This window comes from Molothrus ater, chromosome 15, assembly GCF_012460135.2.
Source record: "Molothrus ater isolate BHLD 08-10-18 breed brown headed cowbird chromosome 15, BPBGC_Mater_1.1, whole genome shotgun sequence".
Taxonomy (NCBI): domain Eukaryota; kingdom Metazoa; phylum Chordata; class Aves; order Passeriformes; family Icteridae; genus Molothrus; species Molothrus ater.
This window is the reverse complement of record NC_050492.2, coordinates 11002668-11030145: the sequence shown is the minus strand read 5'-3', so window position 1 is coordinate 11030145 and position 27478 is coordinate 11002668. Positions and strand designations below refer to the sequence as shown.

At 38.5% G+C, this 27478-nt stretch overlaps 2 protein-coding genes across 5 annotated transcripts; one reads left to right on the top strand and one right to left on the bottom strand.

The window, feature by feature from the left end:
* Positions 1-236: 236 nt before the first annotated feature.
* LOC118692206 (spidroin-2-like) lies at positions 237-875 on the bottom strand. The gene has a single exon (XM_036391876.1). The coding sequence runs from the start codon at positions 873-875 to the stop codon at positions 237-239; it is 639 nt and encodes a 212-aa protein (XP_036247769.1).
* MAPK9 (mitogen-activated protein kinase 9) lies at positions 360-26324 on the top strand. Of its 4 annotated transcripts, none has more exons than XM_036391424.1 (12): positions 360-442; positions 4146-4320; positions 8171-8300; positions 9417-9475; positions 10382-10520; positions 10739-10904; positions 12132-12203; positions 16008-16190; positions 16699-16823; positions 17351-17414; positions 18729-18800; positions 19518-26324. In XM_036391424.1, exons 2-12 carry the CDS (start codon positions 4199-4201, stop codon positions 19658-19660), a joined length of 1275 nt encoding a protein of 424 aa, XP_036247317.1. In that variant the 5' UTR covers positions 360-442; positions 4146-4198; the 3' UTR covers positions 19661-26324. The 4 variants fall into 4 exon arrangements, with proteins under 4 accessions (XP_036247317.1, XP_036247315.1, XP_036247318.1 ...); XM_036391422.1 differs by lacking the exon at positions 12132-12203 and adding an exon at positions 11842-11913; XM_036391425.2 differs by lacking the exon at positions 12132-12203 and adding an exon at positions 11842-11913 and having other exon boundaries at positions 19513-19623.
* Positions 26325-27478: the final 1154 nt, after the last annotated feature.

Below are 27478 nucleotides of genomic sequence, written 5' to 3'. Positions count from 1 at the left end.
CCCTGTGGGGCCTTTTGCCTCACCTGAGGGCTTCTCCCACCTGCCGGAGCTGTGAGGAGCCGGCAGCAGGACTGGCGCCACAGCCCGTCGTGACATGGTACTGCTGTGAGGTGACATCACGACTATCGTGACAGGCTGACGTCAGGCAATGACATAACAACTCTCATGACGTCACGACATCGCACGATGACGTCACACAACTCCGCCACGCTGGGGGCGGGGGCCGAACTGCCCCGTCACTGCGGGCCTTCAGCGCCCTCCCTTATATAGCGGCCAGCAAGTCCCGCCCCCATATTCGATTGGCTGAGCTCCTCCGGTGGGGGCTGCGATTGGCCGCGGCGGCTGTCAGACAGGGGCGGCGCCGTGCGGAGCACCGGGAGGCCATTGTGGCTGGGGCAGCGGGAGGCGGCGGCCGGGGCCGGTCCCGCGGCGTCCGACCCAGGTGAGGGGGCGGCCGCGAGGGGCGTGCTGGGGCGGCGGGGCTGGAGCCGGGGCGGGACGGAGTGCTCGGCTCGTCCCGCGGCGCGGGCAGAGCCGGGGCGCCCCGCGGGCCGCTGCCCGGGCCCGGCCGCGCCGGAGGGACGCGGGGGAGCGGCGGGGCCGGGCCCTTCCTGCTCCGGCCGAGCCCCCCGCCCTGCCCGTGCCGCAGTGCCGGCCCTGCGGAGCCGCCTCTGCCCGTCCCGCTCCCCTGTCGCTCCGTGCCGGCCCCGCCGGTGCCCGTGCGCGGCCGGCCCGCGCTCGGCGGCCCCAGAGCCCCGTCCCGGGAGGGCAGCGGGACCGAGCGCTGCGGCTGCGGCCGCGGCCAGCTCGGGCTCTCCGGAGCCGAAGCGATTGCTTAGCAGAAGTTTTTGGAAAGATGTAAGAAGACTCTTCATGCTCGCTTCTTACATGAGCAGCGAAATTGCTTACAGCACATGCATGTTTAAACTTTTTCTCTCTTTACACCAGCTTGCCCTGGCAGAGTGCTGAGATCCTTTCAGTGTTTGCGTTTGTGTGTAATAGCTGAATGAGACTGTAACAGGTAGTGGTGAAATCTTTGTTTGGTCAGTAGTAGTGTGGGTTGCTCAAAGAAAAAAATCTGCTTTCCAAGAGTTTCCAGTTGTAAACTACCTTTAAACTGCTGTAATCCTTCGGCGTTACTCAGCTAGTGCTTGGCTACACTTTCGTTCTAAAGGTTGGCAGTAGAGGAGCGAGGTGTAACTCACTGTGATTTTGTAGTTGGACTCTTTCCTTTTGATATATACTGCTGTAAAGATTAAAAAAAACCCTTGATACTATTGGATGATAGCCCTTAAAAGGGCACACCCTGAATTACAAATGGTTTTGCAGAGGTGCATAAGAGAATAGGGGGAGATTCGCTGCATGGAATTGCCATATGTTTTCATAAATACGTGTGTGTGTGTGTGTGTATTCACTGCTAATATTGTCAGCAGTAGAATTTTAGCTTAAGACTTAAAAACAAGCCAAGCTTCGTGCTGTTCTTGTGTTTCGTTTTCAGTAATAACATTTCTGTAACCAAAACAACCCTGGGAATGTGTTCCCAATCTGTTTCATAAGCTTTTGACTTGAAGATATCCAGACAAATCTGGTTAATAATAAGTTGCCATTTTCATAAATGTATTTTAGGGAAGTGACTGTTTAATGCAGGATGTATTCTATAGTGCAGTTGCTTTCAGCTTCTAAAGATTTCTCACTGAAATTGTGTATAAGCCTACTACTGGCAGGCTTGGTGTGTTGGTTGTTTTTCTAGTAGGAGAATAACAGGTAAATACTAAGAAACTTATTTCACAGATATATTTCTTACTTGCACAACAGGAAATCTATTTTTATTTGGGGGCTCTTGAAGCCCTACTGAAAGTCAAGACTCATGGAGAGCTGCTTTGCACAGAGAATTGCAAATGTGTTGAAATATATAAAACTTGTGTGTTCTGATAACCCATTTCTCTTTTTGGGGCTTTTCTAAGGAGCTTATGTTCATTTCCAAGTGATTTTTGAAAGGTGGCTTTGTGCAGACAATGATTCTTAAAGGGAGAGGTTTTTCAGGATCAGAATAATTTTGTTTTCGCATTTTTCTTTATCCCTTTTACAGAAAAGTGTTTCATTAACTCCTGAAGAGGTACAGCATTGTTCTTGTGTAGCTAACAAGTTGATATCCTGTAGCTTGATACCTAGTTTATGCAAAATCTGTACTTTTTTTGGTTTTGTCTCTAAGTCCTTGCAGAGGGAGGATCTTGACCTTCCAGCTGTACTTTTCCTAAAATTTTGAAGATTCAGTGAAAATACCATAGGTGCTCAGGAGCTGTTCACCAGAACACGTGGTACCTCAGAGTGCATAGCTTTAGAGTAATGAACAGGGCTGGAAAGAAGAGTGGGATGTACTGGGAAAGTCTGGAGCTGCCCTTGAGGCATCCTGTGGTCCCATGTTAGTGCTGGCTGGCTGTGCAGCTGCATCTGACTGCCTTCAATATTATTGTGTAGGAGATACCATTTTCTTCCTTTTTCTCCCTGTGACAGAGCAGAAAGTTGGTAGCACACATTTTCCCTTTGCTGATCCTTTTTCCCCTGCTTTTTTTCTAAAGCTTCTAAGAGGAAATGTCAAATAAACTGACTGCCTAAATTGCTGCTGGAGATGACCCAGTTGAATGTCTGCCTCTTAAAATGCTGCGTAGATTTTGAGAAACTAGAAGGTAAAAGGGACTCTAGACATTTCTTGAGAATCTCTTAAGACTATTACAGTTTGGTTTAAACTCAGTCTTTGCTAGGATTTGGAGGTATTCCATTTATTTTATTGCAGATTCCTTGAGTTTGTCAGCTGACTTAAAACATGGAAAAGATGCTGCTCCCTCCTACATGCACTGAGGAAGACAGAAATCCAAATTCTAATTCTTAAAGCAACCAAAAGTTATTTGTGTGGCTTTGTGCCCTTCTAGGGTGGGTGTCTGGGTTGCCCTTGAAGCTTTTTTGTTTTGCATTGGCTCACAGACACTCGGTGGGGCCATTGAAGAGAGAGACAAACTGTGCCTTTAGAAACCAAAGCAGGCAGCCCAGAGCACAGCTGCTCCGGGGAAGGGGCTGCTTGCATTTCCTGTTTTAAGGAACAAGTTTGAAGAGATTTGCCTGTGCAAATCACTCGGGGCTCTAATGGCACTATCTGTCATAGTGAATGTGAAATTATGAAGGGGAAATTTTGTTAGAGAGCTCTTCAGTAATTACTGAGGTAATTTACTTGTAAGGTTTGGAAGAGGGATGGACACCCAGGAAAACTGTTGGTCTGTGCTCTTGTTACTATAGCACTCAGAGCTAAAGAGGTTGAGTCCATTACTCTGCTCTCTGATGTAATTACTTTCCTCTTATTCATTCTTGACAGATGAATTTAACTTACTCTCTATTGTGTCAGGAAAGTCTCTTCTAAACTGTAGCACAAAAGTCTCATTCTGTAGTACTACAAGGACACTGGCTGGTAGTGCAGGGTGTTGTGGTGTGTATAAAATGGGAAGGAGAATGTGTTGTTATAGGTCTGGATTAGGGAAGGGTTGCCTGGCAGAGCCCTCCTTGAAATTTCCTACTGAACAAGGCTGAAGGGATTGTTGGAGAAATTGCAGTAGCCACAGGGATTTGGGGGTTAGTTTTGTTTTAAACTTGTTTTGCTGTTTTAATTAAGTCTTTTATTAAAACCCTGTTTCCTTCTGTCCGTGGACTCCATGAATGTATGTTGTAACTTTTATCTTTGTTCCCAGTGTTTGAATAACATACTTTTTGATTTTTTTTCTGTAATACAGAGATTAGTACAGCCCTAGCACATAGCAGTAGTTCTGAGTTATGGAGTAGTCTTCAAGGAGTTGAGGGTTGTACTTGGGTGGTTTTGTTTTTAGAGATGTTTACTTAGATGCTTTTTGTTTGAGGGATTGGAGTAGGAACGTGCATTCCCTTGAAGCTGTAAAAGCTGTAATTGCTGTCTGTCTGCAAGTATATTTCATTAGCAGTGGTAATGCACAAAACTGAAAGAATGTTTGTTTATGAATGAATGTTTAATGGTGTGCTGTTGAAAAATTCATATGTATTAAAATATGTATAATATTTCCCATCTTGTCTGCTGGAAATTAGTGAGATATTGAACATTTTTTTCTTTTTTTTTTTTTTTTAAGATCTTGAAAATCTTGCCAGGTCCCTGAGAGAGAAAACTACATGACACTACACCATGACTGACAGTAAATGTGATAGTCAATTTTACAGTGTTCAAGTTGCAGATTCAACATTCACTGTGCTAAAACGTTACCAGCAATTGAAGCCCATAGGATCAGGGGCACAGGGCATTGTTTGGTGAGTAATAAATACTTTATTTAAATATTAAAAGCTATAAATATAAAGCAAAGTTTGCATGTGTTTCTGATAGAAGTACCAGAACATAAAACACTGATAATACATTCCTTTGTTACAGGGTTATGGACTAAATAAATTCTAAACCAACTGCTTGCTATAGTTCATGTACAATTGTACTTTTTTGTTCTGTTTTTAGGGAAAATTAATATTTGGTTAACTGCATAAATTAGAATGGTCAACAAATTTCTTCCTTTCTCATTAATCACTTGATTTCTGTTTCTAGTTCTCCCATTGCCCTTGTAGTTGTGATATTGCAGTGTAAGGTATGACAATGGTGAGAGATTCTGGGTTTTACTCGTTTCTTCATCATGGCCCCCTTTCTTCCCCCTCTTTTATTCCCAATCACTCCTGTCCATTTCTAGGAGCCATCAATGCAGTGCCTTGCCATTAACTGGCAGGATGAGGCAGATCAGTGTCATTGTCACTCCATGGATTAACCAGAAAGGGATGCTGTGTGAGGGGCTGGGCTGGCCGGCTGTCCCTTGGTGTGTCACCCCAGCTTTGTGTCCAGCCTGCACTGGCCCAGGACGTGGGAGTCTTTAGGCTGATCCTGAACCTTAGTCTCTTGTATGGCACCACACCTCTGGGCCAGCTAAAGGTAAACACTTTCAAATGTTTTTTAGACTGCAGCAATCCATTCTGCACAATTTAGTGCCAGCCCATATTTTGTTGGGCAAAACTTACTTGGTAACAGCAGAAATGTTTATTGATGTGGGTTTTCATTCCATAAACAGGGGATCAAACAGATGTACCCAGGAACTCAGTGATATTGACTTCATCACAACACATGGTGGGCTGTTTGTGCTCTGAATCCAGCCTGCAGCTTATCTTCATCTATAAAATCTGCAGAATAAGTGTGATTGATGACTCATGTACTGTGAATAACTCCTTAACAGCACCTGCCCATGTCTTCTTGGCCTTTCCATAACCATAATAAGTTATATAAGTAGAAAAACAGTGCATTTCTGTGAGACCAGGCCCTAATTTTAAAATTTTTAGCTACCCCCTTGCCTTGCTGATAGGTGACAAACAAAATGAAAACACCATATTTCATTCTTCTTTGGTGGGTTGAGTGATGAGGGGGGTCCTAGGTCTTGGTCATTAGGATTTGGGAATGATTTAGCATAGTACTGACATTTTCCAGGTGTCTGTGTTCTCAGTGTTATGCTTGGTTGAGATGGCATGCAGGAATTGGGGGTGCTTGGAAGTGTTTCTCCTTTCATTAGAAACAGAGCATTTTTAAGCCAAATTACTTTGGATCTCTGCTTCAGAATGAAATGCAGATAGTGTTAAGGTCATCGTGTTGGGAGGAAGAGGAAATTATTCCATTTATTCACTTGTTTTGAAACTACTTGATTTATGGAACAACAGAGTGAAACATTGCATGAATTTTCATTTCACTGTGAAATACCTCAAGTTGAACAAGGTGCAACATCTTAGTTTCTCCTAAAATCTTTATGCAAGGGAAAGATACATTTTACTTCCTAGTTTTTTGTAGAAAACTCAGTGTAAGATGAGTGCTATCCCGCTATGTTTGGCTGAAAAAATTGTCAGGACATTAGGGTGACACACAGATATAATGGCTTTTTTATCATCCTGTGTTTAATATAAAAAATAGGAGAAGTTTTTCTGGAGTTTTCTGTCTGGATTTAATTTATTCTATGAGGAATTTTTAATACCACCTGTGTCACTTTAGCTAGGAGAGGTCTAAATTTGTGCTTTTTTTCTCATTATGTTAATGGGAAACTCCATTGGTATTGCTCCATGTAGTATTAACTTTGATATTAAAATATAGGATAATAAGTAGTTTTAAAAATATATACTTAGGAAAAATAGTAAATGAGAGCTCGAGGAAGATGAAAAAGTAAGTCAGTTTTTATGTACAGGATATTTCTATCTCACAAGGCCAGGAGAGAAACTGGATATATAATTTGTAATTTATGTACAAAGTAAACATATTTAACTTACTGCACTTCTTTGTTCCTCAGTATTAATGCATCTGAAGTCTGGTAATCTATTTTGGACTGAATCAAAATAACTTTTGTCTTTAACTTCCTGGCATCTTTTTTTTTCCTTTCTTGTCCTTGATTTCCTAAATTTTCTAGTCAATCTCCAAAATAAGAGGTTCAGGTGGAGTTCTTCATATGTGCTTAAACTAAGGCTTGTCATACATCTGATTTCTCACATCACACAGGGACACTTCCCCTAAAATTATTCCTCTGTCTGCTGCTGCCCTGTGATTTACAGCTAATTCATGCAGACCCTCTTGGTTACTGATTTGATACTAATTCACAGGTATAATCATCAACATATGGAAGTCATTAAACATTAAAGGCATTAACATATAAAAATTAATTTATATGTAACATCTTTTGGGTGAATACTGAAATATCAGTGCTTTCATGTTTATGTTTAGGAGGAAAATAATTTCTCCAACTGCCTGGCCAGTTGCTTTCCTCCCACTCTGTTTCCTTTTGCACAGGCATACAGGGTTTAAATCAGAGACTTACTGTAACATTCAGCAATGACTTGTGCACTTCACAGAAGTCAGCTGAAACAAATGCTAGCAAGTCTTTAGTTAAGTGGCACATTGGTTCAAATTAGGAAGCATGTCCCAAGAAAACACATCTCCTGGGTGAACCCTGCTTTGTGGCCTTTTTCCAGGAGGGAAAGCAGTGACTTTATGCTGGGAAACTTGATAGAATTTGAGTATTGTTGTACTTACAGGGAAGCTGTACTTTTTGTTAGAGTACTGTAGTGTGATGGCCCTTTTAAGTCTGATGTCACATAGAACTTGATGAGATAGAAAAGGAGCTCACAAAGAGCTTAAATGTGCTTGGAAAAAATGTGAATGAGAATTCTTTCCTACCCTATGAAAGTAACATCAAATAGAAATAGGGTAATGTGGGAATCCTTTTTTAAAATTGAAACTGTTTAAAGACTGGAACTCCTGAGTAGCATGTGCTGGGAATTCACATCTATTTTGCCAAGTAGTCTGTGTTACTAATGAAGACTATTCCCACTTTAGTCTTGTTTCATTTATACAGATACTTTAGCTTTAGATTCTTTCAGCTATTAAAGCAAGTGTAAATTTGACCTCAAACTGCAGAGGGAAGGAAGAAAGGCAAGTGAAAACCAGGGTAAATTTAATGGTGATGATCACTTTTAAATTCTTGTATTCCTCCCTTCAGTCTGAGTTTTCCTTATTTCTCAATTCAATGCATTTTTTTCCATCCAGAAGCAATTATGAATGTAATTTTCTGCTAGGCACTACAATTTTTTATCTTTGCAAACTATTCATGTGCAGGAGAATATTGATCCCTGCAGAAGGGATCATGGAGACAAGTTTTGTCTCTCCTTTAGCTGAGAGAAATTTCTGCTGCAAATAGTAAATGATTGTCAGTCAGCAAAAGTATCCAAAAAGTATTCCAAATATACAGATTAGGCAGCTGCAATGCTTCTTGATTTTAAACAAGCCTAAAATATTTTTAGATCTTGCAATTTTGGGCGTGAGTCTTGAGTCAGCAGTTTCAAGTGTAAAGACAAAAAGGAGAGCGGGAAGACCTCTGATGAATGTCAGTGCTTCTGTTTGACTTACTTGTATTTATTAAAGGTTGTGTAGTTTTTAAAGGATGTTTCTTTTCTGAATTAAAATTAGGTGTAGTACCAACAGGCTAGCAGATACACTTTGTCTTAAATCTTAATTTCTTTTCCTTCCTCACTTCTGCCTCCCTTTGCCCCCCCTCTCCCTCAAACAGACTTCAACTTGTTTGTCTTTGAACACTTCTAGTGCTGCATTTGATACAGTGCTTGGAATCAATGTTGCTGTGAAGAAGCTGAGTCGTCCTTTTCAGAACCAAACCCACGCCAAGAGGGCCTACAGAGAGCTCGTTCTTTTAAAGTGCGTCAATCACAAAAATGTGAGTCGGCCTTTGTGTTGCTCTCCTTACTCTGCCTTATCTCAAAAGCTCAGCATTTGCTCTCTCACTTGCTGTTAGTAACCATAGGAATGGAAATAGTGAAGGGCTGGAAAGATTTGCTGTGGGCACTGCAGTTCTCCACAATGTATGGCTCAGTTTTTGGGTGAGCTCCTTGGGGTCTGAAGTACCAAGGGGAGGAGGTTTCTGCTGCCATCAGTGTCAGGGACCAGGCCTTGCTCTGTTGCATTTGCCCTTTTTCAGCCATGTGCAGCACAGCTTGTTGGCACTGGGGTTGTTTGTGGATTTGACCATTGTAACTTCACTGTATTTAAGTCTTCTGAGCTTAGGCAAGATTTTTATTAAATACAGTGTTTAAGTGCTCAAGTTTTCAGGGGTACAGCACTGTCTACAAAATTGAAATGCTATGGAACATACCAACTCTCTAAAGTGAGCCATGATGTCAATACTTCATTGTTCAAATACAAGAATATCAGGTTTATGTGACTGCTGTGTGCTGGTACTAACATGAACTGAAACATTGCTGCTCATTGAAGTTGTGCAGTCAAATCTCAAACTTCCTGCTGTCAATTAGCCTTTCAGGGCTGCTTTTTAAGTAAGCTTTTGGTGAGGCCCAGATGTAGCAGAATAAAAGCAAGGTGGTTATTAAAGATGGCAGTAGAGCAATTTTAGCAGTTCTGGAAATAGTACATCATAATCTAAGTTTAATGGGATGGTGTGGGACACCTCTGTGCACGTGGTGTTGGATAGCCTTGGTTAAAATTCCTTGCACAGCATGTGATTTAAAATAAGAGATTATTATTTATGGGGGAAAGTGGGATATATTTCAGACACTGGGGAGGGAGCTAGAGAGTGTCATATAACTTTAAAAAAAAAGATTTTGTTCTGTCTTGGTTCCCTTGGCACACATGCTGCAGTTTGGAACTATTTCTGAACTGGCAGTTTTTCAGCATATGTGAATTAAGTGCAGCCAAGTAACATTCAAATTGTGTATATAGTGACAGTGTGCACTTTATTTTGCATAGTAACTTCTGCAGTAGTGGAGTTTTGTGAATTAAAGCAGAAGTTTCTCCTAATGTTTTGTTTTTTGTTTTGTAGATTATTAGTTTATTAAATGTATTTACACCACAGAAGTCACTAGAAGAATTTCAGGATGTGTAAGTACTAAATGTTTTTTCATTTTCTCTGACAAATACTGGTCTAAGCTTTAGAGTTGGATTTCCAGTATCCTACAGACTTCATGCTTTGAAAATCAAGAGTAGCTAAAAGCTGAAGTGGGCAGGGAAAAAGAGATATTTACCTTTTATCATCAGTCTACCACACTTTGCTTGCCCATTGCTCTGGTCCTTCAGCAGCTCCATGGATCACCTCAGGATAGTAACTTGGTCTGGATAACATGAGAGCAATTTTTTACTGTACCAGCCACATCAGCACAACAGTATTTTGGCCTCAATTCAGAACTGAAAATATTTCTTTTTTATTCAAGCATTATCAATTGGTCTAGAAAGGATTCATGGCCATTTGGTGGGATATCCTAGGTTCCAGTGAATGTGCTGTTGTGGTTGGTGGATAGGCTGCTTGGGCTAATGAGGGAGTGTTTGTGTCTGAAGAGGGTAAGTAATTGACAACTGCAAATTATTTTATCATTCTTAGTTTTCTCTGTGGTTATCCTAATTTTCTTATTTTTTAGAGTAAAATACAGTGAAAGAGAGCATTTATGTTGCATTATCTGCAATCTCTACATCAACTTCACTCAGTCTTAGTTTTTCATGATGCATAAATATAGAATTATTCTCTGTATTACTGTTTATAAAACTAGTAGAATTTTAATTTTTGTGATGGAATAATTCAATTAATTAATTGAACAGTTAATTTGTAATGGTAGGACTTTTTGAATAGATAATTTTACTTTGTGACTATGATCATGCATGGGTTTTTTTATCATTGGTTTTTTGACACTTAGGTTAGCAGAGCTGATTTTTCTTAAATATCTCGTATGCTAAACTTAAACCTATAAAAAATAAGACTTGAGTTCTTTTAATACTTTCTTTTTTGTGCTTTAGATATTTGGTTATGGAGCTGATGGATGCGAATTTGTGCCAGGTTATTCATATGGAATTGGATCATGAAAGAATGTCTTATCTTCTTTACCAAATGTTATGTGGGATCAAGCATCTCCACTCAGCTGGTATCATCCACAGAGTAGGTAGTAGTAGATCATTCACAATACTCTTTGTGAACACAGTTTTTATGAAACAGGGAGGAAGGGAGGGGGTTGTATAAATAAGCACATACACCAGGGCAGGGAAATGCAGTTGTTATTAAAGTTACTTTTTGGCTTATCCTGATTGTGGAGGGGGAGGTGTGTGGGTATTATTCTGTATGTTAATCCTTCCTTAACTGAAGTAATTTCTTGTTAGGATTTGAAACCCAGCAACATAGTAGTAAAATCAGATTGCACACTAAAAATCCTTGATTTTGGACTGGCAAGAACAGCATGTACTAACTTCATGATGACTCCATATGTGGTAACTCGATATTACAGAGCACCAGAGGTTATCCTGGGAATGGGCTACAAAGAGAATGGTAAGCTGCTGGAGTAATGTTTAAATCTCCTGTCTAAAGTATGTCTCTCTTGGAACATAACTACTGTAAAAAGAGGAGGGAGGGCTGCTTTCCCCCTTTCAAGTTTGTTAAAGTATTCTAATCATGGTACTGGAAATGAAAATTATTACAGTGTAATTTTTTTATTGAAAGTATGATAGTTTTCTGTATGCTTTTCCTCATTTAACATTAACTGCTCCCTCTCCCCTGCTCTAGTTATATCTTGTCATATATTCACCATTATCTTTTTGCCATGTTTTTTACTCTAAGAAAAACTATTGAGGCTGGTATTAAAAAAATCTGAACCCAAAAGTCAATATATGAATAATAAACCCTTTAATCAATGTAATTTTATTCTGAAACATCTTCTTTTAACAATGTGTCCCCTTATGCCTCTCTGATTATTAAAATACATTGCAGATCCCTACCATAAACCATGTCTAATATTCTCTTAAGTCTGCTTGATGCTCAGAGAGGCTGGGTGTTACATTATGAAAACTAGCACAGCTGTAATATACTGAACATTCAGCCAACAAAATTGCTCCCAAGGAATTTCCTTCCATTATTGAGGGATTTACCTGCTGATTTTTACTACCACTGGACTTGTATGCTCTTCATCACAAGGGCTTGTGGATGGTTTTGAGTGTCTGTAATTTTGGGTGTGTAAAACAAGGGACTTGTGGGACCTTGCTGGGCCCTTGATAATGATAAAAACATTTTATTTAGTGCAGAAGGCAGCTTGTTGTACAGCAAGTGCTGATGTGAATCAGAACTTCAGCAAAGCTTGTTCTGGTTGGGACAAAAATAAATTATCTGCAGGACTGTAGGAATACAGTGTGAGCTTTCAAATAAATAATTGTGGTATTAAAAAAAAAAATCTCTTTAATCTTTTGTCCTTGTTGCACCTAACATATGATAGTGGATATCTGGTCTGTTGGGTGCATTATGGCAGAAATGGTCCTCCATAAAGTCCTGTTCCCAGGAAGAGATTGTATCCTTCTTCATGGTGGTTTCCAGAGTGTAAACACTGACTATGTTTTACAAAATATAAACTTCAGGAACACTCGGTGTTGATATGATTGAAAATTCATGTGAACAGTTTGGTTTTCCACATTGTTGTGTTTTACTGTAGATGCAGATGGTTTTGTTTGTTTTCCTCACATTTGTTCATGATACTCCATAATTTGATCATTTCACTTTTATTTTCAGTTGATATCTGGTCAGTTGGGTGCATCATGGGAGAATTGGTGAAAGGTTGTGTGATATTCCAAGGCACTGATCGTATCCTTCCCTAGTCATCCTTGAGTCCCATTCCACTTCAACAGAAACACAATTCTTTAGAACTGTATAAAAGCATAAACAATTAATAATGTTAGCAAAACATTTAATTATGTTTTACTAGATCCACTGTACTCTTTGAAATTAGTGTCATTAACCAAGTTGTTGAGCTTTCCATTTTATTTTCGTAGTAGAGTATATTTCATGTAATTTATAGTGGTTGAATCCAATGTGTTATGAGCTCCAGCTTTTGTAGTTTAAAAGACAGATACTGCTAGGTTTGGAAAATAGAAAATAACTTATTTTTTACTCTTGTTCTTTGTAGATAAGTGTTTTAAGCAAAAGCCTACAAAGTTACTTCTTAACTATGCATGGATTTTGCTGATTATTTGTTTGAACAGTAGACTAATTTTTTTTTTTTTTTGCACAATTTTTTGAGTTTTAATCAGATTTTTTTCTTGTTTATTATAGGGCTTGCTGGGCAAAGGTGACCTAATGGCCAGCACACTGCATGAGATCTTTTTTTATTATTATTTAGCATAAAAAGAAAAACTTTCTGGAAGTTCTTTTTTTTCCCATTTTATGAAAATTTAATTTTGGACTGACTTCTTCTATAAGACAGTTGTTCTTTCATTTCTCCTTCCAATATTTTTAACCAAGATTTCATAGAACCTTAATCTGAGAACCATTTGGGTTGGAAGGGGCCTTAAAAACCATCTCATTCCAACCCCCCTACACCTTTCACTATCCCAGGTTGCTTCAAACCCCATCCAGCCTGGCCTTGAACCCCTCCAGGGATGGGGCACTCTGTCTTCAGAATTGTGCTCCAAGGTTTTGAAGCCAACATAATATTTTTGCTCATCAGCAAGGAGCAACCACCACTAAAACATCAGGTGCCTGTTCACAGATACTTGTGTATCTTATAGAGGAGGATTTCCAATTTTAATGCTAACTTTCATGACACTAATCTTCAACAGTTGATCATACATTATTTGGTAGTAAAATGATTAAACATTAAATAAGTCTCTTTATTTTCTACCTTTCTTCCTTTCTATATTTATTATTTTACCTTTTGAAGCCTTCAGACCAACCTAACACAATTCTTCATGGATGTTATGTGTGTTTCACCTGCATGTTGTTAGCATGGGCTGTTTTGATTTGTTCATGAATAAATGAAGGAAATTTTGTTCGTGCTTGTTGAATATTCAGGTTATCATTTGTGGTTCTGTCAGGGCCACTGGAGCTCTACCAGTCTATGTTTCAAGGAGTCTCCTCCCTGATAGGGAAGTGCATAGCTGTGCTTACAGGGATTTTTCCTTCTTGGAAGAGTTTCAGTTCTCTTTCATGTGAGATACTGGCAACTGTTTGTGTTGTGGAGGCCTTTCCTGGGTGGGTCAGGTTGTCACCTTCAGCTGCAGGATTGTCTTGGCAGGATGATTTCTGGGCAGTGCTGCTGTGCATGGCCATGAAACATTCCTTTTGTTGATTGTGTTTGGGGTTTCTTTTCTTTGGTTGCTTTCTTTAAGTTAAATTTTAAAATGTCTTAGTATTTGGGCATTTAGAGGAGGGAGCCAAGCTCAGCATATTGCCCAATGCTTGCCCTTGACTCTCTTCAGGAAAATCTGCTCTTAGATTCAATAATTTGTACTTTCCCAGATGGTGGATGGGAATTTCTGGGATGCTGCAGCAGTGCTCTGGGTGGAGTGAAGTGCTCTGTGTTGCCAGGGTGATGGATGCACAGACCCTGCTCCAGGCTCTGCTGGGGAGGCCTGAGTTACTGCCAGCTGCTGTTGGAAATAGAAATGGAGAGAAACCAGGGAATGCAGGCACCTAAGGTGACATGGTGGAAAAGCCTGGCAGCAGCCATGTGGTTTTGGTGTTCTTTCTGCCCATATGGAGAAGGAAGCTGATGGCCTGACCAATGCAAAAAGCACGAGGGGTATTTGTGCTTTCTTGGGAAAAATCATGCTTTGTTGTGATTGTAGGAAGGACTCTGTTTTCAGCTTTTCTTCCAGAGTCCCTCAAGGCAAATAGACTTGGCATGGATTAAATGCCTGGTCCCTTCTGACCCTGAAGTCTCAGGAGTGGGGAGAGTGGCTTTGTGTGAAGGCTGCCAGGTCAGTCACAGAGCTTACTCTGCCTGCTTTATACTGAAATCCCACTTGCATTTCTGCTAAGAGGCTTATTTTAAGTCCATCCTACATGGAGTATTTTTTCAACTTTCACCATCTGTAAAGCACTTTGAAAGTGAAATATTGTTTTTTGCTTGTTTTTACCTCTAAAGTGGGATGGGTCACTAAGTTTTCTGCCCTTCCCTGCAGTCTTCTGAGGCCTCAATAAACTGGACTCTAATTTGATTATCTGTTTAACTAGGCTGCTGTTACTCAAAGGAAAAGCATCTTCTTGAATCTAGATTGGTGGAGCTCTCACACAAATCAGTTTCTCAGCTAGGAACAAAATTTCCTAATGTATGTTAATTTTCTCTTTGTGCTTTGTTTTAGCATGACAGTTAACAATATCAGTTCTGAATTTTGATTTTAATATAGCTTTTCCATTGGAATGCATTCAATAAACAAATAAAATTTTCAATCTTTGTATCAGAAGTCTAAAGTCTTAGCATGGAGCAGTGACTATACATATATTCATATTGTGTTCTCGACACACTAACTGAAATAGAAGCACCTCAGTGTTTTTTAAATACATCTTAATTCAAAGTACAGCATATTTATTGTTTAGTTGCATAGTCTGTCTATGAGAATGGATAGGTTGAAGTGCTAGATGGTGAATTTAGCTATGAATTTTTTGCAAGGCCAATGGACAGGCTCTGCTGGAATTGCACATTCTTTTTATCAGGAAAAACTGGCAAGTATAGATCTGAGTTGACTTAAATGTTAGGAATATTAATGCAGTGTCTCCTGAGTGTGATAAATGAGCTTTGTTTGTCCAGCTGGGCTGGTTCAGAGCAGGCTCTGGTATCTCTGTAACAAGTGTCACCATGGCTGGGGAAAATGCCTTCACTTGAGATGGGGAGAAGGAACAGTCCTGAAGAAACATGAGGCCCAATTTCAATTTGTGGCTTGTAAATGCTATTCTTACAAAATATTTAAATTTTGAATTATAAGAACAGAGTTATCTGTGAGTATGTTGGTTGATAAACAAAAGAACCTGCTATAGAACATTCTGGAATATGGATTTCCTGTTCAGAACTCCTCTGGACCTTTTCTGAAGTTGAAAAAGAAAAAGAAATCAACCCCACCCAAACACCAACCAAAAAAAGCCCCCAACCATCCAACTACAGCCCTGCAAAATGCTCCAACTCAAAGTTTTATTTCCTTAGGAGACAGGTACAAAACTCCTTACTTTGGGTGGGATGCATTTGTGCTTTAGGGTTTTCTCTATGTTTTTCTCTAGCTTCAAGAATTTTCAGTGTTCCTGATGTTTCATTGCACTTCAGAAGATTCCATGGCAGCCTTTCTTTTCTGACCTTAGAGTTGTTTTGCTATGGCTACAACTGCCAAATAAAGCTTCTTTTGGATTCTAGAAAAATATTATAATTAGAAAAAGATACTTAAGCATAATGCATTGTGCAGCACTTCCAGCCTGTCCTTCAGAATACACTGACACAAAAATAAGGCTCAGATTTTGTAGCTTTTTGCATGGCAGCTCAGAATACTGCTGATGCTGCAGTCAAGTTCTTCTTTGTGTCCTCTGTTCAAGTTCCTGTTAACTTCTCAGATTTTTAAGTGGTATTTTTTTAGAGTGCAGACTTCAAATTCTTCAGCTGATTTTCCTAAAGATATGGTGCAGATATTGATCAATGGAATAAAGTTATTGAACAATTAGGAACACCATCAGCAGACTTCATGAAGAAACTGCAGCCTACAGTGAGGAATTATGTAGAAAACAGGCCAAAATATCCTGGTATTAAGTTTGAAGAGCTCTTCCCAGACTGGATATTTCCATCAGAATCTGATCGGGACAAGTTAAAAAGTAAGGCGAGTTTTTTCTCTCCGTTTTCCTATGAAGTTAATTTAAAATGTCTGCAGCACCCTTAATTTAAAGCCTAATTAAAATACTTATTGCAGTAGGTGTCAACATTAAAAGCTGCATACTTTCTGTTTCTTTCATTTATGACAAGTTTTCAGATCTTAGTAGTAGTTACTAAATATTCTTTCTTTGTCCCAGGATTCTCTTTAATTCTCTTAATTTTAATCCATTGAATAATGTCTGTAATTTAGTGTTCTCCAAAAGTAATACTTTTTATTACTGATCATCTTGTTCTAAGTACATAAAGCTCATGTGGGTTATATTTTATCTTTAGATAATTACTGAGAAAATTTAAAAAAAACCAAAACCAACAATCCACCTTCCTATATTCTGTAGAACAGAAATGAAATTTTGCAGTGCATGTCCTGTGTTTCCAGTATTTATTTCCTGTGTGAGACATTAAATTCTACAGCTCTTTTACATTTGTGTTCTTTTCACCTTTACTTTCTAGCCAGCCAAGCTAGAGATTTATTGTCAAAAATGCTTGTAGTAGATCCAGACAAGAGAATTTCTGTAGATGAAGCCTTACGTCATCCTTATATTACTGTCTGGTATGATCCAGCTGAAGCAGAAGCTGTAAGTTTGCAATTAAAATAAATTTTCTAAGATCGCAATTCAATAACTTTAAAAATAACTTTAATTTTAGTCAGGAGCATGCTTGAACTCATTGGATAGCAGGAGTCACACAGGAAGCCTTCAGATGAGCATGAGGGGCAGAATCACCTGAAGGACAGCTGCTGGTGGGGAGCTGATACAATTCTGAAAGTGGTTGTTAATATTTCGTTTTACTTACAGAAAGAGGTGCCTATTTGGTGGCAATCCTGGGCTTTTTGAAACAGGGCCTTGCTCTAAGGCCCTGTAAAGCTTTACAATTCATTTAATTTTGGTTGATAATTTCAAACAGCCTTTCAGTGTGAGGCAGGACTTAAAAGCAGATTCTGGAGTTGTAAAATGAACATGTCTTTGATGTATAGGGAATAACCTGCCAAAAGTGAAGGTAAAAAATGATAAAAAATCGTCATTTTTAGATTTTTTTCATTAAGATTGGGTGTGTTAACCTGATTTAGTAGGCACTATAGACTTTTCTTTTCTTTTCTTTGTAGCCTCCACCTCAAATCTATGATGCACAATTGGAAGAAAGAGAACATGCAATTGAAGAATGGAAAGGTGAGGAGTGAGCTTGACAAATTACATTTATTGTAGTATCTTGTGTTATTAGTGAGTGGCTGCAGCATGTGCTGGATTGTGTAACAGACTATTCCAAATAATTCCCACTATTCCAGAGAAGCAGTAATGCCTGTGGCAACAGGAAAAGAAATCAGTGATGGAAACAGGTTGTGTGTGGAGTGAATACATACCTAGGTGTGTGAATGCTCATATACACATGGAACATTCTGAAGTCTGTTCAACAAAATGCTGCAGTTGTCTTTTTTTTCTTCCCTTTTTGTTCTTAAGTGCTTGTAATCTATAGAGCTTTTTCCTTGACAGAGAGTTCTCTGAAAAAGAAACATGCCTCTTCTCAGTGTGCATTGTTTAAGCCATATCTCTTGACAATATTTACTAGTTCATTTGTTTTAGAAATCTAAATAGCAGGAGAGTCCTTTGGTGTAGTTTTTTTCTCCAATCTCATTGCTTATTTATTGACCAAATAGATTAAACTGTTGACTTAAACAAAAGAATAAACAGCACTGTAGTATTAAGATCAATTTCACCTTACAGTTTGAGTCAAAACCATTAAATGGTGAGGCAGTTAAAATTTTAACATCTGCCATCACAAGACCAAGGGTAATAGACATCTTTTATGACTACTTTGAAAGCTGCTTGCTTTTGTAAAACAGCATTATAAATTTCAGATATTGATTCTGGCTGATCTATACATTTGTTATCCTTAGGGCATGCCTACACAGGTAAGTATGCTTCAAATCATCTTTGATTACTGCAAGGTGGAAAAGTAAAATGAATCCACTAAATGTAATTGAATGCATTTGTAAACATTGTTACTCAGAATTGAAGAGTCCTTAACCTACTTAGATATTGTTATCTAAATTGCATTAAGACTGTGGGTGCACACACAAGCTTCTGTGATTTAAGTTATAGCTCTGGATTTTCCTGGGTGTTGTTCAGGTGACTGCATCCTAAGTTGTCCTTGACTAGTAAATGGGGGTCTTCATACAACATTTTAACTGTTTAACCTTCTTCAAAATATCCAGACTTTCCTCAGTTCACCCTTGGAGATGGTTCTTCAAGAATAAGTATTTGTGTATAATTTTTTGTTATCAAAGTCAAATTTCCAGAGAGGTTTACATAAAATCAGATTTTGAATCCAAATGGCAAATAAATACCTCTGTAGTTCTACTTTCAGACTGACCCTGAACCATTTCCTTGTACCTTGATACAAATGAGGCTTGTTCACAAATCCTCTGTGATCTTACAGTGCTTTTTCCTGTCTATTTTTGCTTTTGTCCACTGTTCTCTTGCAAGAATTAATATACAAAGAAGTTATGGATTGGGAAGAAAGGAGCAAGAATGGTGTGGTAAAAGATCAGCCCTCAGGTTAGTCATTGTTTCATTAGTTCTGTAACTGTCACACATAGCCCTGTGAATGAGGAAATCTGCTCAGTAATCCAGGTAGGCAAAGCTTTTGTTGTTGGGGGCTCTTGAGACTGATCTGCCTTTGGAGATCCCTGTACTCTGCTTTTTAATTGGTCTGAACTTGTAGAAAAACTTCACTGAGCTGCCTTGTCCCCAGAGGGCTCAGTCATCAAATGAAATGATCAGCAGCAGTGAGCTCCCCTCGAGCTCAGGTAACTGTGCTGAGTGCTGCTCCCAGGCTCAGCATGAACCCCTTTCCTCAGGGTTAAACAGCTTTAGGGCTCCCTCAGGATACTTAACAGTGCTGGGTTCGTGCCCATGATTGAATCCTTGTGTTTGCTGCTGTTCTCACAGCTCAGTAATCAGAATATTGTACTGTCTCTTATTAACTGTATCTGTTAGATTTCTTGACACTCAGGTCACTATTCACACTATGCATTGTTAGTCTTTTCTTCCTTCCCTCCAGAGAGAGGGAGAAAAATAAAAATCTCTTAAAAGGTCACCTTGGCTTTTGAGTGCTAGGGCCCTTACTGCTTGCTTTTCTCCTTTTTTATTAATTCCTTGATTTTCTAAGGATTTCTGTGGGGAAAGTGCTGCTCACAGCCCAGAAGCATGGTTATTTGTGACTGTAATATTGTCTTGCCTCAGATTTTATTATGTTTGGTTTTCTTAGCACAGATGCAGCAGTGAATAGCAACACCAGTCCTTCCCAGTCATCATCTATCAATGACATTTCATCCATGTCAACAGAGCAAACATTGGCCTCAGACACAGACAGCAGCCTGGATGCCTTGACAGGACCCCTGGAAGGATGTCGATGATCAGCTGTGATTGCAGACCTGACTCTGGAAAAGAACTCTAATTTCCATTGGGCCTGAATTGCTTGTAAGTTAATGGAACCAAGTAGAAAAACTCCATGTTCTGCATGTTCTGCTAAAGTAATGCCTGTTGTTTTTTTTACTCAGTTGTTATGAAATTGCCTGCTTAATGTTGTAGAATGGAAGCAAATCAATGTCTAAAGAACAAAAAAAATTAAATTTAGACACTATTACAGGCTTTTCTTTGTTTCAGCCTATTTCAGGTGAGCAGTTATAATAGACTTTTAGCCAATAACTCCTCTTAAGTGGCTTCATCAATCACCAGTCCCAGCTGGCAGGCTTCTGTGACACATGGTTGTTTACATTTAGTGCAGTATTGCTCATCAGTGGGTTTTTGAATGTATAGTCCCTATGAAGTTTCTTTTACTGTGTGACTGTGGCAGTTTGCTTTATTTAACGACCAGAGTGTTGTGTGTAAGTGTGAGCTCACATGTGGAATGCTCTCAGTACTATGTTTAAAGGGCAGTTTTTCTTCCACATTGCACTTTTTTTTTCTTTTAATCAAACCCTTTCTATCTTCACTTTTCAGTAATTCTCTCTTCTTGTAGAAGAGATAAACATGAAATTTAAAGCATAAAGCCATTACTTTGTATTTCACCTGAGTGTCTTTTTCAGTCTTTTAAATGTGGACAGAAGATACAGTGGCTTAAATAAATCTTGAGGAAGGATGAATGACTTTTCTGTGCAGCAGTGCCTGTTTAGAAGAGGAGAGTGTGCTAAAATGTTCTGTATTTTGTAGCTTGTGATATTCATCCTTTAACAAAGATAAACAGAAAAGAAGTTTTATCTGTGATGCTCTTCATTCACTGCAAGTTCTGATAAAAGGAGAGATGACTTGGAGATACTTGCAGCCTCAAAAAGCTGCATAAATGTTTTCCATTTTTTTAATGGGTCCATTCTATCTAGTGAGTAATTAAAGAAATAAAAGTACAGTAGTTCTGAGTCACTTGTAAATTAAGCATTTAGGTAACAGAGCTTAGCTCCATTCTCACCTTAGGAAAGTCTATTTGTAGTGAGAAGAAAGACATATTTAATACAAATTTTCTAAATGCAGTGTCAGACAAGATGAGGAGGTTATTTGCTGTTTCCATACAGATTTGTCAATACAGTTTTCAGGATCAGATAATACAAAATTGCCTGTTACATTGCACAATCTGTTGAATTCAAAAATGCATTTGCAGTAGGGTAGGGCTTAAATTGCTTTGTAACACACACTTGTGACTTGTGCACGGTCACGTTGGGGTGCACAGGTGTGAAATTTGCTAAAGGATCTCTGTGTGCATGTGTGTGACTGAGCTATAGAACTGTAATAGACGTGGACAAGTTGAGGTAAAACACCACTTTCATAGAGGCACTATATTTAGCTGTTGATCAGATACTCTTGCCTTGAATATATAAATAGAACCTGTAAAATACACTGGCCCAGAGAGGCACTGCATTACTGACATACTTCTCATGTAAAACACAATTGTCCACTGTTCCAAGCCTTATGACTCGAAAAGCAGCACTTTCTCCTTATGCAAATGTTGATTTTTTATTAAAATTTTGCCCCTTTTTAATAGCTTAATTTGCTGTAGTAAAAATACCAAGATTTTAGTATCCCAGAAGATAAAAAAAATTAACAAGGTAGTTAATGTTAGCTTCAGAATTGTATTCTGGCACATCTGATTTTTAAAGTTCTCTTAAATTGAATTGCGAGATATTTGTTGCTTGTTTGGTTTTCAGCCTATGGATAATTATATCTTTGGATACTGACAGTATATGTGAAATATTTTTAGTGCATTCTTGTCACTGGAAAAACATTTTAAAATACCTATTTACCATATAGCAGAGCAGTACACTTGGCTGTTCTTTTGCTTTTTTTAGTCCATGTTATTTGTGTAAGTTAAAATAGCTGAAGACACCTATTAACAATGAACAATTAGTGATTCATCTGCTGAATTTCATTTTTCAAGACTTAAATTTTTTAGCTGAAATTGCACTGTACTATGTTCATTTTAACAGTTTCTACTTTAGAAGACTTAAAGATATGTTGCTTTTTCCACATGTGATTTAAATACTCACAGAGTTGAATTTTTCCTGTTGGACTTGGGCTGCTCAGCACAACAGAGGGTTGGACCAGATGACTTCCAGGTCTATTCCAACCTAAATTATTCTGTGATTCAAATTGTCTTTAAATGTTTTTAACAATACTGTTCTGTCTTCATGACTTGAACGGGTATCTGTCCTTCTCCTAGTACATACTGTGAGCTTGATAATATACTCTTGGAACAAGAAAAGAAAGCCCAACCTTGAGATTAAATGAGTTTATTTGTAAATCTTGTAGGAAAAGCTGTCTCATACCTAATTTTTTTTTATGTCTTCTTGCTATGGCATACATTGAAGCTTAATTACAGAATTCCTTCAGAGCATGCATGAACTATCTGTGAATATTGTGGATTTTGACTCCAGTTTAATCCGAAACCATAGTGCAAATGCACATGGATCTCCAGAGGACACCAATGCAGACAATCCCCAGCAAAGCCAGGCAGGTGCATGCTGCAGTTCCCAGGCTGTCCCAGTGTGCTCATGTGCACTGCATGCAGCTCCTCCCCTGTCACTGCTCCTCACTGCAGGGGACATTAGTGCCAGGTTGGTGACATGGTGGTCAATGCCACGAGAACCTCCTCACTGATGGAAAACAAAATCCGGTGTAACTTGACAGGGGTTTAAAAAATAGGAGAGTTTGGTGTGCAATATAATCACTTTTACTCCTAGTACTAAAATTATGTATGTAAAGTGATGCAATTGACCGTGTTTTTGCACTTTGGCATTTATAAATATTTATATGTATTTAAAAATTAAGAATATGTGTGTGTATACATATATATTAAGAAAACAGCTCAGTTTTGTAAACATGAATGTTACTTTCCTTTGAGAGACTTTGTATAGTGTTAACACTACTGCAGCATACATAGACAATTTATGAACTATGACTAAAATAAATGTTGGTCAGCATAGATACAATCTGTAATCTTAACTGCTCACCTGAAAAAGAAAGGGATCTTTGGCTGTCAATAGATACTTTACCAGAAACTTGTTAAACATCTGAACACTGAGTAGCTGAATGGCATTGCAGAAATGGAGTATGTTTTAAACAGTTCATTTCATCTGTGCTCATATCATTTTTCCTCAAAAAAAGCCTTTAGAAAGAGAAGCTTGGCATTTTGCAATCTGGGTAAGCAGCCTGTACTTTGAGGAAATCCTGTGATATGACAAGTCTAGGTCTTTATGGAAAAAGACAAGAAATGAATGTCAAAAGTAAGGCTTTGTCTGCATGGATCATACAAACTAAACTAGTCTTAGGACTGGAAACTACAGTTTGCAAACAGCCTTTGAAGTTTTGTAATGTTTCCAGCAAGGGCTTGCATTTTCTTGTCAAAATAATGAAAAACTCAACCTTGACTAGAAATTAACTAGTTGGTTGGAGAGTTTCAAAAGCTGTTAGGAACCAGAGGGCTCTTGAAAGAGGTTTTGTCTTTTTTACATCCTAACAGAGCATATGTGTTTATTCCAAATTAATTAAAAGAAAAAAAATTATTCCATATGTTTAATTTTTCTTTCTTAAAGGAAGGACCTTAAATGCTAAATCACTTTGCTTAAAATTATAATTTTATGAATGAAGTAGGATTTAGCTATTCCAAACACAGCTGACATGGAGTCTCCAAGGACAGGGTGGGTGAGCCTTGTGTTGTCACAAGGGCCACCCTCCAGCTGGGAGGTCACAGCTCCAGGTGCAGACAGACAGACAGACCTTTGTGGTCCTTGAGGAGCATGGGTTCAGCCTTGCAGCAGCACAGAGTGTTTGGGCTAAGTGCTGAACTGCATTTGTCTGCATGTTCTACATGTGTCACATGGATTCTAGCAGGGCTTGATGCTAAACCTTAGTGAGACCATATTCTGGGAAGCAGATTCTTTCCTGGGATGTGTGTTGTGTCATTCCTGCTCAAAACTGGTTTTGATCCAGGGACACCTGCATCCAGATGCAGAATTTGGACTTGAGTTCTATAATGAATATAGTAATTTCTTTGCTTTTTCAGAGTTTCTTGAATTATTTTTTTTAACATGTTGAAATATGATAAAAAAGTGTATTCTGGTTCATTATTTTACATATTTTATGGTCTTTTACATGAGTGGTGTTCTAAAAGCTTCTTACACAAGTTGTCAAATCAGTGTGGTTTTTGCCCACTCTGCATGCTAAAATAATGTCTGGGGCTAAAATAATGTTTTAAGTAAACCATCTTTTCTCATCTTAGCTTTGGAGGAAATTGGAGAGATAACCATTCTTCTTTTGTTTGTGTTTTATAAAATGATTATTTTTGCAGCTAAAATTTCAGTTGTTGGATTTCAATCCCACAGTGTTGCTTTGTGGATATAAATTTCCTGGGTCCTCTATTTCACATGTGTATAAGATGTCCAGTATAAAATTAAACTAATAAAATGCACTCTTCTACAATTTGTTGTTGAAAACATGGCAAATCATTTTGGTCCAAGAATTCAAAGCAAAATAGAGAAAATACATTTAAATAGTTAAGTTTATTCAGTGATGATGCTGCTTATTTTTTTAAAAGGTGCTTGCAGTTTTGCACAAAAGAAATCAATTTTATTAATTGCTGGGTTTGAAGCACTTTAGGATTCTTCTAAATACAACCATATATGGTGTGAAAAGGAATGACATAACATGCTTAATGTGTTCAAATTTTGGTTGTAGCCTTTGCTATTCTGACAGATTTGATCAGCATGTTTCTTTAAACCTGTTTTCAGAGATTAGAAATCAGAAACCTTTTGGGGGCTGAAATTCAACACATGGTAAGAGATCATTTGAGAAATACCTTCTGAGTGGGTGACTTGATTGGCAATGTGACTACCTGGCCATCTATTAAATAAAGACACAGCAATGTCTGTTCCTGCAGCAAGGGCAGCTCGCTGTGAGCACTGGGATTCTTTTTTTAAACAAAAAAAAAACCCTTTTCTTAACTCTTGGCTATGCATCATGAAGTTGTATGTGCTGTGCTGAGGCCAGGCCAGCAGATCTCTGTCCCTGCTCTGCAGTGCTCAGACACCAAAGCCCTGGGATGTATGGGGTGTGCTTGAGCCTGTCCTGTGTTTCTTCCCCTGCTGGGCAGTGGCTCAGCACCCCTCAGACTCCTTAGGAAATAACAGAAGCAGGGGAGGAAGGAGTCAGGTGCAAAGAGCATTTGGTGCTGGCTGCCTGAAGCAGAGATTGTGTTTGTGGCTGATCAGAGAGCTCCTTGTACCCCTGAGCGTGTGCTGTTGTCTTGTCTTCTAATGGGGAAAACCTTTTTTTGAAAACCCAAGTGTGTCACATTTTCTATGAATTCAGATGCTTAAATTGGTGCTAATTTTTTAAAAGAAAATGTAACAGATGGTTAGCACTGTATTTGTCTGTTTTTGATACCTATATTTTCTTAACTGGTAGCAAGCCAAACTTTATAAAATGACTAATGTGCATTTTCAGCTCCATCAGATTCCCAGATTTTCCTAAAGTAAAATGTTTAAACTTCCATGGTAGCTACTGCTTCTTTGGAGCCATTGCTTTCAGGTGTTTTATACACTAATCAAATGAACACAATTAGAACAGACAGCAATACCTGACTATCCCTTTCTTAAATCACAACGTGGTTCCCCAGGTGGTTTTAGCAGTTTAAGATGTCTAATTAAGAGCAAATTAGAGATACCTGTGTGCAGTTAACTCAGTACATTGAAGCCTTACCTGGTTGTTAAGATAATTTATAGAGATTATACAAATCTTCATCTATTTTAAAGAGGGAATAACAAGAAGAAATAATTAACTGTTTTCATACAAATTAAATGTAAATTCCAGAAAATATATTATTTAATGTATTACAGAACACAAGCTATTAAAGAGTGTAATAGGCTCATTAAGTGATTAGTTATGAAATCCAGTTTTATCCAATGACTCAAAACAAAATGTAGTTCTTTGAGAATTTCTTTTGAATGCCTTCAAGTTTTACCTCCCCTCAGAATCAGCTGTTGGTTTGGTGTCCTCTTCCCCACCTTCTGTTTACCAAATGTCACCAAAAGTAGCATCAAGCCCTATCATTGTTACAGTGTTCTGGTTTTATGGCCTTAACATTAGTTCTAGTCTGGTATATCATTTCAGAAGAAAGATGTGCTTTGAAGTCTAACTATAGATACATGTGGCCTCTTCTGCCTATGGAATTAGGCTTTGATTGTCATATCTCATTCTCAGTGCTTGTGCAATAGGAACATATTCCTCTCAATGCAGTGGCTATTTTGTCTGATGCTGGACTTTGGTTTCAGGATGACTAGAAAGTTTTTTTGGGTTTGTTTGTTTTGGTTTTGTTTTTATGGACAGCAGTCATGCTTCATTGGTTTTTTGGACTGTTACTCTTTAGGAAACTAGAATTTCATAAGGAAAACTGTCAATAACTAGTTCTGTAGTTCTAGTTAAAACCTTGTTCTGAAGCTTTTTGGTTTGTTTTTTTTTCCTTTCCAAAAACGTTATTGTAAAACAGTACTAAAGCCACTGTAAAATTACAAATAAATATGTATACATAAAAGATTTGAGCAGTCTGTCTTATTTACTGTATTTTTCTTACTTATGTTTTACTTACTTACTTGGTTCTTCCTAGGTTGAAGCAGAATGTTTTCTGTAACCAATGATGTATATTTGATGTATAGATTACTTCTTTCAAAACATAAAGTTTCAGTTACCACCATGGCTTCCAGTTAATGGAAATGTAGGTGTTGGCATGAAAAATGAATGAAAAAAACTTGAAATTGATTGGAGTGGAATGGATTTTCCTGAACAACTGGAACGTTTGGACACATAAACAGCACTTGGTTTTACTACCAAGTGTGTTTTGAAACATATTTGGGGGGTTTTGTTGTTGTTGTTTAAATAGCAGAAGCTTGAAAAAAATAGTTCCACTGTGCTTCTTTTGAGGACGATGTGAGTATTTTTGCAAAGACAGTGATGAGGTTTCCACCTTGCAGAGCTGTCTGCTCTGACTCCAGGGAATGGGACTAAAACTGAACTGCTGCTTTGATCTACTGGATTTAATGAAGGGTTTCTGATATTAAAGGGAGGATTAACAGCTGCCTTCCCAGATCCAGGGCAAGGGTTCTCAGCCAGCTTTTGGTGTTGTGAAAGCTTCACCTGGGACAGTCTGAAATTACTTTTACAGTTTAATGTTTCTTTCTTGTATGGAGAACACGGAAGTTTTACCTCTTCTCTACAAGGCTTTGCAACAGAGCATCTGGATAAAGCAGGGATGCCCAGTACATCCCAAAACACCCCTGGATTAGATTATGGGATGTTTGTCAGGTTGCTGTTTGAGCTACAAGGAGGATCTAATCCATTAAATACACACCAACAGCAACAAAAAAAATCAAGCAGGATGCTGATGTGTGAGCAGGGAAGTGCTTTGCAAAGCATTACCCAAGAACATTCCTCACTTATGCATTACCTTATTTTACATTTCCTGCAAGTTCTTGATGCTGGCAGGACAGTTTTTAAAAAGTAAGGAAGGAGTGATGTGATTAAACAAGACTCAAATATTTTTTGAGGAAAGTGGGACTTCAGAAGCTGATTTTTCTCATAGTAATAAGGTCTAAAAAAAGAATGCAAATACTGGAATTCAAATGAAAAACCTGCTCATTTGTGACTGCTTGGTGTGAAGGTGTCAATGAAACAGGCTCTTGTTCAGTGATGCA

Bases quoted from the DNA above. Each gene is read 5' to 3' on its own strand.
- LOC118692206 (XM_036391876.1), bottom strand. From the start codon at position 875: ATGAAGAGTCTTCTTACATCTTTCCAAAAACTTCTGCTAAGCAATCGC.
- MAPK9 (XM_036391424.1), top strand. From the start codon at position 4,199: ATGACTGACAGTAAATGTGATAGTCAATTTTACAGTGTTCAAGTTGCA. The intron at 10,521-10,738 runs GTAGGTAGTAGT...ATTTCTTGTTAG, and splicing joins CAGCTGGTATCATCCACAGA to GATTTGAAACCCAGCAACAT. The intron at 10,905-12,131 runs GTAAGCTGCTGG...TTTTATTTTCAG, and splicing joins AATGGGCTACAAAGAGAATG to TTGATATCTGGTCAGTTGGG.